Below are 12,842 nucleotides of genomic sequence, written 5' to 3'. Positions count from 1 at the left end.
TTTCTTTAGTTTGATTTATTTTCGTTTTATTTGTCTCTTAAAGTAGGCTTAATTTACAATATTTTATTACTAGATATTATGACAGCAGATCTTTAATGATAAGTCTCTTATAACTAGGCAATATTTGTAAAATATTCGCAAAGACAAACTGAAAGTTCATTTTGGCCATAAGACTATATACACACGATCCATACAAGCTAATATATATATATATATATACTTATATATAATATAATTAAACGCTAAACTATATACACACAAGATCTATGGCATATATATATATACATATCAGTTATAGACTATATATATATGCATGATCCATCAAATATATATATCACTATACCAGCTGCTTGGCTAGCTCGCTCTTCAGTCTTCGCTCTTGGTGACCACGGAGACAGGTGTCGAGGCATTGCTGCTGCCACCTGTGGCGCTGCGTGGCGATTGCGCTGCCGTCGAGGTGAGCGTCAGGTCACCGGAGATCAAAGTCGTGGCGCCGTGCGAGAGTGGGTGCGTGGCCAAGGAGTTGGGACTCTCACGTGGACTGCTGTTGCTGCAGGGCGGGCTCACCTGTGCCGACGACGACGATGAATGCAGCGACAAATTCTGCGGATAGCCAACGGCAACTGAGGCAGAGGCGGAGGCAGCGGCTGCAGCTGCTGCGGCACCAGCTCCAAAGATGCCATTCAAATTACTCAGACCCATGTACTGGGAGAGCAGCGTGTGGAAGTTGGGCAGCTTGTAGTGGGGCGGCATCAGCTGCTGGGGCAGCAGAGCCGGATTGAAATGCTGATGCAAAGCAAAATGCGGAGGCCAAAACTCGGCGGGCAGCGGATGCCCAGGCAAGCCGTGCGGCGGCAGTGGTATGCCCAAAGGAAACTCGGGCATGCCTGCAAAATGAAGAGAGACAGAGGGAGAGAGAGAGTGGGTTAGGCTTAGGCGTGGGCGTAAATTTTAATTATGTTGCAGACTTACCTTGGTCGGGCAGCAGATAGCCAGCCTTGTCCTGATTCATAAACTTCTCACGTTTACGCCATTTGGCGCGTCGATTCTGGAACCAGACCTGCAGGAGAAAACAGACAAAAGTTGCAGTTAGCAATTGCGTATGCATATACAGTGGAGTCTAGAGGTAACGAACTGAGTTAAAAACTAATTCATTTATAAATAGAAATTTCAACGATTAAACAACTTCCCACGAATAATACACTCTGTTTAATAAGGATTAGTTTTACTGTAATTGTGTCTGTTCATCCATTTCAGTCTTCACTGTACGCCAAATGGAGGGAACGTCTTTTGTAATTTGGTCTGGCCAAGCAAAAAGTTGAGCTCGAGTCTGCAGCTATGTCAAAATACAATGGCAGCCAATCGGAAGTGTGCAACGGTGATTTGACAGACAGAAAGAGAGGGGGAAAGCCGAAGAGAGTGTGAGAGAGTGGCAGAGCTACTGACTCGTCGAACGACTCGAGTCTAGTCAATGGGTGAGAGCAGGACTTCCGCTTGTATAAGGCTAGTCTATGCAGAGTCTATGCTCCTCTTGCTCTCTGGCTTGTATTAAGAAAATTAATTGTTTGTAAATTGAAATCACTTGACAACTGTGCGCAAAGTTGCTCGAAGAGTTGTGCAATTATAGACACCCTGTACTTAACTTGGCACACACACACACGCACACACAGAGAGAGAGTACATCCTTGGCTGGTATAACAATGCGTGCATCGAAGCAAGTTGCAAATTAGCAACGATTTCCTTGCAATAATTGCTGCCAATTATTGTCCTCTGTCTGTGTGTGTGCGCGTGTGTACCACGCCTACCACCCACGCAATGAGTATGTGCGCAACCCTTGTGATTTTAATTGTTGGCAGCGCAATTATAATGCGACTAAAACCACTTTTCAAGCTCAGCCAAGCAGTTGCCGAGCCGGACGAAACGAACTGGACTGAAGTCCTTAAAGTTGAATTCACGGATATCCTGAACACATTTATCACACATGTGCGATCAAAATATTATAATGACAATACAAACAACTTGTCCAAGACTCTATATACTATATGGCCCTATGTGCATTTGCTAGGCAAATCTAGACGTAAGATATTTGATAGAAATTGGAAATTTGACGGGACGCTTAGGACAACTATTTTTGAAGAAAGACTTCAAACATTTGCTGCAAGTTATTTATGTACAGCAAACGCGCATTACGCAGTCGGTAAAGCTGTTATGATTTTCTAATAATTTTTGAATACAGGAAATAACCCAAGCAAAGTCAACGTCGAGCAGCTAAAGCCAGGCCAGATTACTATATATTATAAAAGTTTCATATGACATCAGACTGGTAAGTCCTAACTTCCATTACGCATTCAATCAAATAGAGTAAGCTTAATAAATCAACTCATATTATAATAAACTCTTGCTGAACTTTTCGCTAAGCAACTTGAAAGGATTACAAAAGAAAGTATAAAAAATTGTGATTTGTCATGGAAAATGCGCTCTCGCTAAGGCAAACAGATAAAAAATGTGCTTCAACTTCAAATTGGCCAGACTGTCAGCAAATCCCAAAATAATTGACCGTTTATCAACCCCTTGGCTGCCAGAGCGAAAGATACAAAAGTATCTGATAGATAGAAAAACGAAACAGCTGAAAAAGCGCTGCTAAATGTGTTACTTTTTTGAGGCATTCAAGTGCACGTCTAACGTATGCGAATCAATGACCAATTACGCTTAATCTGCCAGCCAGAGAAACATACCCAAACAAGGCAGCAGCACGAAGGACGCAGGACGCAGAACGCAGGACGAAGCGATAATCCCTCAGTGAGTGCCAAGCGCTTAGGTCAAGTTGTTTTACATTTTTGTTCCTCTCTTTATCTCTTTATATATATCTCTCTCTGTCGCTCTTTGTATGTAACTGTCAACTCGAGTGCCAGCCAAGGATCACAGCCAGGATCTCGATTACATGCACGTATGTGTGTGTGCGTCTGTGTGTGTAGCAAAGCCACTTTAATTGTTTACCCCCTCGTCAAAGCGAAGTTAATAAAAATACCAACACCAGCAAGCGCAAATTTTTGGTCCTGGCAAAATTAATCACTTGGAAAATCACAAATATCTAATGTCCCTTAGCCACCCCTAAATGCAACCCCCCAATCTACATCTGTGTGTGTGTGTTAGTGTGTGTTTGCATACAAAGCGTGCACTAAAGTGTTTAAAAGACTATTTACAAATTAAGTCCTTTGATTGTTGGGCAGTTTTTTCATTCCACTTTTTACTCTTTGCCTGCACGCGTGATTCTTTTTTGCTTTTTTGTTGGCCAATTAAAAAATATATATACAGATACCCTGTATGAATGCCTGGGAACATTTTTGCTTTGCTTTCAAAACACTTGAAAAATTACAATTCGAAAAAGAAATTTAAATAAAATTTACATAAATATATTTAACTTAGAAAATTAAATATATTTAATATATTTATATATAAGAAAATATTACTTTTACTTTAGAGCAAATCTTTCTTTACTTTTCTGAGCACTTGAAATAAATTAATTTCAAAATTCTTCTAAATAAAAAAAATTAAAAACTGATTTAAAAAAAATTAAAAAGTAAATAAGTAAAATAATAAAAAAAAAATGAATGTAAAAAAAATTAAATGAAAAAGTAAATAATTTAAACTAGCATAAAAATTGTACGAAAAAAATAAACAACAAAAAAAGGAATATTAAAATTCCTCTAACAAAATTGAAACAAATATAAATAATTAAAACTGGTAAAGAAAATATAAGATTTTAAATATTCCAAACGCAAACAAATATTTATACTCAAAGCAAAATAAGAAAGACAATTAAATCCTATTCAAAAATTCAATTCAAAGGAAATTCTTATTTCAAAAGTAACGAAAGAGTTTTTCATAGTTTTATAAGTCAGAAGTAGATGATTTAACTGCCAATTCAAACACTCTCTAGATGTTATTCATTTCAAATTACTTTCATTACGAGCAACTTGAGTTGCGCCTTTTTTCTCTAAGTGTATTTTGAACTGCTATTTAAGCCGATTCAGCTTTGACCTGCCCCAGCCTTAAGCCGTAAATAATTATATAATCAGCAGCTAAAATACTCAATTGCTTGGCTAAGTAGCTATCAAATAAACATATAGAAAAGAGATGGGTAGTTGGGGAACGAGAGATAGATATATATATATATATATGTACCTGAACGCGTGCTTCGCTCAGGTCGAGCCGCATGGCCAGATCCTCCCTTGTGAACACATCCGGATATTGCGTCTTCTCGAACGCGCGTTCCAATTGATGCAATTGAAATGTTGTAAAAGTTGTCCGAGATCTGAAAAATCATCAAAATAGAGCATGAAACAGAGGGAAGGACTGAGCTGACGATGATGATGCGGATGATAACAATGAATTGCTTTTAGTTGCTTTTTAATGGGCCCAACAATGGGCTAATACGATTTTATCTGCTAAGCGGCTTGTTAACAAGCGTGAGTATCCTTTATGCTACCCTATGGCATCTTGCCTTGCACAGGGTATATCGGTTGCTATGCGAAATTGGTGTCAGAGCAGCTGGAAGTGTGCCAGCAAACTGCTTCGCTTTGATTGTCTTCGCTATTCTCCTTCTCTGCTTTCTCTTTTCCTCTCTACTATCCGTTCATTTTCTACTGTTCTCTTAGTATTTTTAGCATAACTCGAATAGTTTAAGATCTAGAGTCATCAAATTTTTGATGTGAGTGCTCCTTAGATATACCTAGCTAGTGAATACTTCTTTTTTAGATATCAGCGAATATATTCTGAAATATATATATGACATATAAGACAAGTACCCAGCTAATGAATATACTACTTCAGCTGTAAACAGGGTATTCCCTAGTCGAGCACAAGCAACTTCTAACAGATTTGATCGACTTCTTAGCGACTTCTTGTCGATTACTTACCTACGAACTTTGCGCGGCCTTTCCATATCGCCCAGATCTTGGCCATTATTGAGGCTCGAGGACAAGTCGTCGTCGTTGTCCACATCCAGGCCGCTTTCCGTGTTCGTGGGCGAGTCCTCGCGCTTGCCCAGCAAATGTTGCTGCTGCTGCTGCTGCCGCTGCTCCTGATGTTGCTGCTGTTGCTGGTGGTGCTGATATTGTTGTTGCAGTTGTTGCTGCTGCTGATGCTGCAGCAAGCTGTTGTTGTTGTTGTTGCTGCTGCTGTTATGCAGATGATGTATGTGATGTGCGTGAGTTATCAGCACCTCATTGGGCGTATCTAGCAGAGCGAGAAAATGAGAGACAGAGAGAGAGAGAGAAAATGTAATGGAAATACATTTAAGCTGAGCCTCTTCATAATCAAGAGCTAAAAATCAAAAGTTTGCCAAATTCAATTGATTTCAAGTGTTTCAAAGTTTGGCGATTCGTGTTTGACTTGCGAATAAAACTGAAAGGGAAAAGCACAAAAAAGAAAAGCCAAAAAAGCGGAAATAAAAACCGAAGAGAAATGTTGAAAGGTAAGGCGAGGCAGGAATACCCTAGCAAAGAGAGAGAGAGAGAGAGAGAGATGTGAAAGGTGAACTTATGCAAAGGTATCAATGATTGTTCCTATACCTTCTATATAGACATAGATATGGATATCGATTGGGTAGATATTTCTCTACTCAAAATTAAGCATTGTTTGTAGGGCTACGGCTTTAAGGCATTTTAGATGTCATATTTGATAGATATTTTTAAGATTGTGTGGTATAAAGACTTCTACAGAGATAAGCTGATATTGAAACAAACTGAAAGATATATATACTGACTATATGCTGACCAAACTGGGCTCTATACTATTCTGACTTTTGCCTGAGTCTAAGCTAAGGGCTAGCTAAATTCTGGCTAAGTCTCAACTCTATTCTGGCTGCATCTCAGTTAAGTTCTGGATAAGCTCCGCCTAATTTGATCCTTTATCCTTACTAAATCTTAGCTCTGGTCTGACCACATCTCAGCTACATTCTAGCTAGGTTTATGCTTTATTTTGGCAGCTAACTTATCTACATTTCAGCTATATTCTTGATTCTAGCTACCTTCTAGCTATATCCTAGTCAAGCTCAGTCTTTATCCTGATTTCGTTTCAACTGTCTTTGGTCAAAAGTCTCAACTATAATTTGGCTATAACGTGTTAATTTTCTCAGCTGTATTCTGGCTATATACTGGCCATATTTTGGCTTAGCTCCATTTGGACTGTATTCAGCTATATCTTGGCTTTATTCTGGCTACTTGCTGACTATCTTCCAGCTACTTTCTGGCCATATTCCGGCTCAGCTGTCAGCTTTAATCGGTTAGCATCCAGCTACATTCTAGCAAGTCAAATGACTATATCTTGGCTATATTCTAGCTATATTTGAGTATCTGATTGCCTCTCATACAGCTCTGCATTATCCCGAATATCTCAGAAGCCTTCGCGCCGCTCCAGGTTACATGTTGCCCAACAAATTTCTAATGCCCGCTCGGCGCAAGGGAAATACAAATAAAGTTACGCTTTTCGGCAGCTGCGAAAAAGCAAAATGCATTGAATTGTAAGTGAAGTAGTAATATCCTGATATATCCTGGCTGATTGAAAGCCCTGCCCAGCACAGCCCAACCCCCAAGCGAAGCGTTTAAAGCTTTTTCAAGTGTGCAGACTCTCTACACACACACGCACGCACGCACACACATATAGGGTATATATATATTGGATTTGGCAATCAATAATAAATAATTATGAAAAATTTAACTTGAGCGAAAAAGGATTTTCGGGCTTGGCTACAGTTGCAACCCTTTTGTGTGATCCTAGCGAGGTCCTTTCACACGCCCAGAGCGCAGGCCGAGCTGGTTTCGTTTGCTCTGGCAAACGCATATATAATCAAATTTTAATGAACCTCAAATTAAGGACGCGAATGTCCTTGCTGGCCCAGCAGGACATCAAGTTCTAGCTGCGATTTATGTCGCTCGCAACATTTCGGCCGCTTGTTGTGGCGAAAAAGGTAATTTGCTAAAAGGCATCAAATTACGCAGCTCTCGCAGCAGTCGCAGGACCTTGCAGGATACGCGATTGAGCGTGCAGGATATGTCCTGCGGTGCGCACGTTGTCACAAATTGTTACCTTGTTGACAAATACTCTGGGTGCAGCGCTGCGACTCCACCTACTCCACCAGCTGCCGCTGCCCGATCCTGATCTCAATCTAATTACGGTTCTAATGATGCCTCAGCGTCTCATTATGTCGCCCAACTGCCAGCATATCAATATCGTGATATGTTTTGATTGCGTTTTATTTCTGCTCTCCTTCGACGTGTTCCTTTTTTCTCCTCTTTCCGCTTGGCCTGGCTGCGCTTTAATGGTTCGCGTTCACGCAGCATGCCATCGGCCACGCCCACTACATGCTGTCCATACAATCGAACGCCCTCTCGGCACTCGCCCCTCGCCCCTCGCCCCCAGCCTCTTTCTGCGTGTGAAACATGGCCAAGCTTTATGTAGTTAAGCCCCAACAACCCCAAACACAAAGAGGGAGTAGAACAAGAAGAAGAAGAGAGAAGAAAAAACAAACTATGGTCATGTCCTGATTCTCATTTGCATATGATGTGACTGGATTGGAGGTCCTTTGATGTGGTTTCTGCTGGCGCATCAACACATTGAAGCCAGCCCAGGTAACGTTGGGGGTGGGAGCAGGTGAGGGATTTATTATGGTATTTTGGGCTTATGCTGCGTCAGTTGAGCTTAAGCACAGAGCTATTGCAACTCTTCAAATATTTAAAAAAACTGCAAAAATATTGAAAAACTCTTCAAGAATACCGATGCCTATGTCCATGCAAATTCTAGAAGAAATTGGCTCTAGACGCAGTTAAGCCTGATCACAAGCAAGACACGATTGTAACTGTTAACTGAAGATTGTTGTTAAAAAAATATACATATAATATATAATATATATATAATATATAATATATATAAAATATATATATTATATATTTTGAGTAAATCTAAAGTGATTCGAAAAATAATTTCAATATTTTTTTTAATTTTTATGAACAATTTTGCGATTTTTGAGCCTAGTTTATAGAATTAGTTATTTAGTTAACCAAGTTTCAGGAAACTAAGGAACACATGTCATTCGAATTTTTATGAGCACTTTGAGAACTAGAACAACTATTGGCCTCTATAAATAATTACAGATTATATTGCAGTTGAATTATGTTTTCTAAAGCTAATATTGAATTAAGTTATATATCAAGTCAAAGAGTAGTAAATAGCTTAAGCTCAACTTGCCTGATTTTTATTGAAATTGTTATTAGAACTTTAGGATATGGATAAAAACCATTAAGAACACTTGAAAGTAGAAACTCCAGCCATGTGGCTAAGAAAACTCACTTAGATCACTATATAATAATTAAAATAATAAGAAATATAACAATAGAGAGCTTTGCTATATAGTTATTAACAGATCAATGCTAAAGAGCCATGCTCTATATATGACATGCAGTAGAAACCTAAGCCAACTGAAACGATACTTGATCTATTTTAAAGAATGCCAAGAAGAGAATTGCGAAAAATCACGTTACTTTCGGGCACAGCTCAATTTTCTTACTCAAGCCCTAAGTATGTAGTCGCACTACTATTTTTATGAACAAAGCTGTATATGAAGAACTTGTTGAGCTGTCGGCAAGTTAAGAGATTTGCAGATCAGCGGCGGCAATCGCGTGGAATTGCTCAAATAGTCAGCTGAGCCTCAGATATATATCTCTATGTCAAACTCTATATATATATAGTTGTATAACTGTTAAATCACATGACTTCATCTATAGCACTCACCACTTCGTTTCGTTTGATGCTGATTGCCTAATATCTGATCGATGCTGTAGACGGCGCGTGGTCGTGAAACGGGGCTTTCCTGTACAGGTCGCATGGCTGGTGGCATGATGTTCGAATGCTGTGCCGTTGTTGTTGTTGTCATCATCTCAAAAGAGCAGGCTTTAAAGCATAAAAAACGTCAAGCTCTAGCAGCAGCAGTTGGCAACGTGCATGACCCGGCGCACTAAACTAAGAATTGCACTCAATTTGGTTTTATTTTACTTTTAATTTAAATTAATATTTTTTTTTTTAATTCTGTTGTTCACAATTTTCGATTGTAAAACAGAAAAACGCGCACGCACTCAAGAATGTTATTACTAAAAACTTCGATTTGATTTTTGGTACGTTTTTGTAGTTGTTGTTGGTTTGCTCAGCTGGACAAAGACACGTACGCTGGCAGCGATCAACAACCACCGACTGAGCTCGGCGAACGCTTTGCCAAGCCATTAAATACGCCAGAGAGGCGTATATTCTAGTTGTTTTTGTTATCGTTGTTCTTGTTGTTGTTAGCAAGTGAAATGGGCTGCGCCTTGGCAGTGTCCGTTATCCTGCGTTGTAGCGCTATCTCGCTTGCGCTCAGGGTGAGTTTTGCACGCACTTACAAGGGGCGGCTCTCTCTCGTTCATCGCTCACTCACGCTCTCTCTTTGGGCTATCTCTATCCCGCTCTGACTGCCTCACTCTCTCATTTAGACAATTTATTTGCCATTTAGCTGTGTAACTATGTTTGCTGATTAAGTTTTATTTATTTCATAAATTTCACTCATTAAAACGTAGTTCTGCACGTTAGTCACTCGTACACGCACGCACACACACGCACGCTCTATCTATCTGCCTCTCCCTTGCTCTCACTCACTCCGACACTCGCGACCGGTCAACAAATCACAAGCAAGTTTAGTTTCTACCTGCAACTGGGCAAAAATCGGCCATTTATTATTTCCGCTTTTTTATAAACCTTCTGCATGTTCTGCAAATCGCGCACCTTGTCGCAGCATCTTTTATGATCTCTGCCCGGGGATTGAGCATCGTTTCATTGAACAATCCAAATGCTCAATGAAGAAATCCCTTTGCTTAGCCAGCGTCCTAAATGGGAAGCGATTGAGCAAGGGTTTCATTCAGAACAAGCGGATCTGCGGGCAGTTCCCAAAATTAAGTACAGCACTAGCTGAGCTATAAAATGAGAGATATGTAAAGGATTAATTAATAAAATTTTATATTTAATGCGAGTCAAATATGGTATATAGTTAATTAAATTCAATAAAAATTAAGGAACTTTTTGTTTTCCATTTATGTAATAATAAAAAAATTGTTATTTATTTATGTAAAATATTTTTATATGTTTGACGATCTTTCCATATCAAACTTCTGATATTTAATGCAGAAAATGTAAAGGACATTCTTTTTCACAAAATGTATTCCTTAACTGATATTGTAAGTTTGGGAAGAAAATGTTTTCTAAATAATACGAGTAATTATATTATTCAAGAACCAAAAATGTAATAAGGAATATCCCTAATATGTTCGACATTAAATCAGAATTAATGTAAAGCAAATCTTAGATTAGATTTTTTCAAAACTTTAATAATTATTTTCGAAATTATCTTTGGCATTTTAAAGATAGTTCAAAATTGAGAGAAGAAGTACTTCAAATATTTCTTTTCGATTTTTCGAAATAAATTTCAATAATTAAAAGTATTATCCATCGAGTAAAATATTATTCCAAGCTCTGCCCAGGCAGATCTTTGTAATCCTTACTTAATCTATTTTTCTAAACAATTCTTAAATTATTTTTTATTTAGGCTTAAAAAAACACTAAAACCAGCTCGTAGTCTGAGCATATAGTTTAAGCACTCTACAGCCTTGTCGCTTGCCTCGTCGCCAGGCTGGATTTGATTGAGCCTTGCGGCTTATGTCGAAAGTCCTGTCTTGTCCTGTCGCGCTTTGGCTCAATGCGCTGCACCTTATGCAATGCCCTTAGCCAGCGCAGGTTGCATAATAACAAAAGGTGCCCAGGACAATGCGAGACGAATGCAAATCTTACACAATTTTCCTTTTTTCCTTTTGTGAGCTGTGGCCAAAACAAAGCCAAAGCCAAGCCAAAGCCAAAAACTGTGCAAAATGCGGCGCAGTGCGCGTAGTTTTCGCTGGAAGCAATGAACAAGTATCAAAACTCATTAAGGTGCCAGATGTGTGACGCCACACACAGAGGCCGCAGGACCTGTCAGGAGACGCTATGTCGCTTAGTCCTGCCTGATTAGCACTGCGCTTAATCATATTTTCATAGGACATCTCGCAGATTTCATTCAGCAATCCGATTGCACATTCGTTTAATATAGAGCTAAGGACTAAGGTGCGAAGCCCAGCTATGCGCCTACCTGCCTTGATCCTTGAGCCATGAGCCTTGCTGCTTGAGCTTGTACCGATTCGTAAGCCACTCGTGCTCAGCCATTAGCTCTCTGTTTAATTTGTGTGCTAATTGATCAGCATATAAATAAAGATTTAGTTTTTTGTTTCTTGTTTTTCATCTGCTTTGAACCACTTTTGAGGGCCTCTTCACTGCCTGCTGCCGCCTCCATTTGAAAGCCATTTAGCTCAAAGTGTGAAATGACAAATTGAATCAAAGTCAAACTCAAACTCAAACTCATTGAGCAGCGCACTTCAATGTAATTTCTAAATTAGCACATCAATGTGGCAAGCCAACCCGACCACCCCAGCCATCGCTTTAAACCTTTCCAGTTATCTATGCAATTTGCTGCTCTCTCATTGGACATGCGCAGCTTTCGCTCATTCTGATTGGCCGCACACACACGCTGACATAGCTGCGTTCGCCTGCCTGTCGAGGTCATTATCGTGTTGTCCCACCTCCTCTCGCTCTCTCGCTGTATGCCAGCCCCCACTGCACACGCTTCCCTCCCCCTCTGGCTTGCGTGTAAACACATTGTGGCAATTCTCTTCGGTGCGATGGCTGTGTTCACCTTTTAATAAGGTTAACTGCGACGACGACGACGATGACGACGACGACCCACAAAACACCCACGAGGACAATAGCTCAGCTACTCCAACTAAACCTGAATGTGTGTGTCTGCGTGTGCCTGTGTGTGTGTGTGATAGCTGCTACTGGCAACATTTTTCTTAACCATTAAATCTAATATATCAAAGTAATAAAACGAATTTTGTCTGCGTGCGTGTGTGTGTGTGTGTGTGTGTATGCTTGGGGAGCGTCTTCAACCCTTACCCAACCGCTCACACACATAATCCAACTAAAAACTTTTCGTCTACTTAGCGTCTGCCTTGCATTGTCTGCCGGATGCTGAGAGAGCGAGAGCATTTTGTCTTCTTGCTTTGGGGAGTTTTGTTTTGGGCTTGGGTTTTGGGTTTTAGCTGCTTTTCGCTGGGGGTTTTCAATTTTCGACATTATCCCCCAACCCCTTTGAGCTAATTGTGTGCGGGGTTAAATAGCGGCTGCTGCTGACATTTGAGGCTGAGTTTGAGTCCATAAAAGGGATTGACTTCTTAATTATATACGCAAATAACGAAAGGTAAGTGAAACATGAGCTTAGTTAGATATAAACAGAGACATTTATGATGTGACATGATATGCATGTGACTGCTAATTTGATCAGCTTACAAGATAAAGACATAGCTGCAATTAATTATTATATTTTAGAGGCTTACGTGACGGCTTAGTAACTAAAACTTATCTGTATGCCATTATAAATATTGTATTAGACTATTATATTATATTATTACAAATTTGGAATTTGTATTTAGAAATATTTCCTTAACTAACTTTATCTATTTTTATCTGATGTTTCATATGCTTAGCCAATTGCTATTTGATGTAAAGATTAATGTTTTTCCAGCACAATTCGGTGATTATTCAAGGAGCTTTACCTATGTAAAGAATGATTTAAGTTTTACCTAGCTATGCCAAAAGGGCGGCTACATATAAATTTTGATGTCTTTAACTCATATAGTTCTCGAGATAAAGTTAAAAATTCAAGTTTTCAGAAC

General features: G+C 39.5%; 1 protein-coding gene across 1 annotated transcript; it reads right to left on the bottom strand.

Annotated features, from left to right (window-relative positions):
- Nucleotides 1-329: 329 nt before the first annotated feature.
- LOC111602102 (homeobox protein orthopedia) lies at nucleotides 330-8,935 on the bottom strand. Its single transcript, XM_023319039.2, has 5 exons — nucleotides 8,791-8,935; nucleotides 4,920-5,238; nucleotides 4,186-4,315; nucleotides 973-1,060; nucleotides 330-887 (listed from the first exon to the last, which is right to left on the bottom strand). Exons 1-5 carry the CDS (start codon nucleotides 8,933-8,935, stop codon nucleotides 367-369), a joined length of 1,203 nt encoding a protein of 400 aa, XP_023174807.2. The 3' UTR covers nucleotides 330-366.
- Between the last annotated feature and the right edge of the window lie 3,907 nt (nucleotides 8,936-12,842).

This window comes from Drosophila hydei, unplaced genomic scaffold, assembly GCF_003285905.1.
Source record: "Drosophila hydei strain 15085-1641.00,03,60 unplaced genomic scaffold, DhydRS2 tig00000315-arrow-arrow-pilon, whole genome shotgun sequence".
NCBI lineage: Eukaryota > Metazoa > Arthropoda > Insecta > Diptera > Drosophilidae > Drosophila > Drosophila hydei.
This window is presented reverse-complemented; position numbering and strand designations above follow the sequence as displayed.

Bases quoted from the DNA above. Each gene is read 5' to 3' on its own strand.
- LOC111602102 (XM_023319039.2), bottom strand. From the start codon at position 8,935: ATGATGACAACAACAACAACGGCACAGCATTCGAACATCATGCCACCA. The intron at 5,239-8,790 runs GTGAGTGCTATA...TCGCTCTGCTAG, and splicing joins GCATCAAACGAAACGAAGTG to ATACGCCCAATGAGGTGCTG. The intron at 4,316-4,919 runs GTAAGTAATCGA...ATGATTTTTCAG, and splicing joins AGGCCGCGCAAAGTTCGTAG to ATCTCGGACAACTTTTACAA.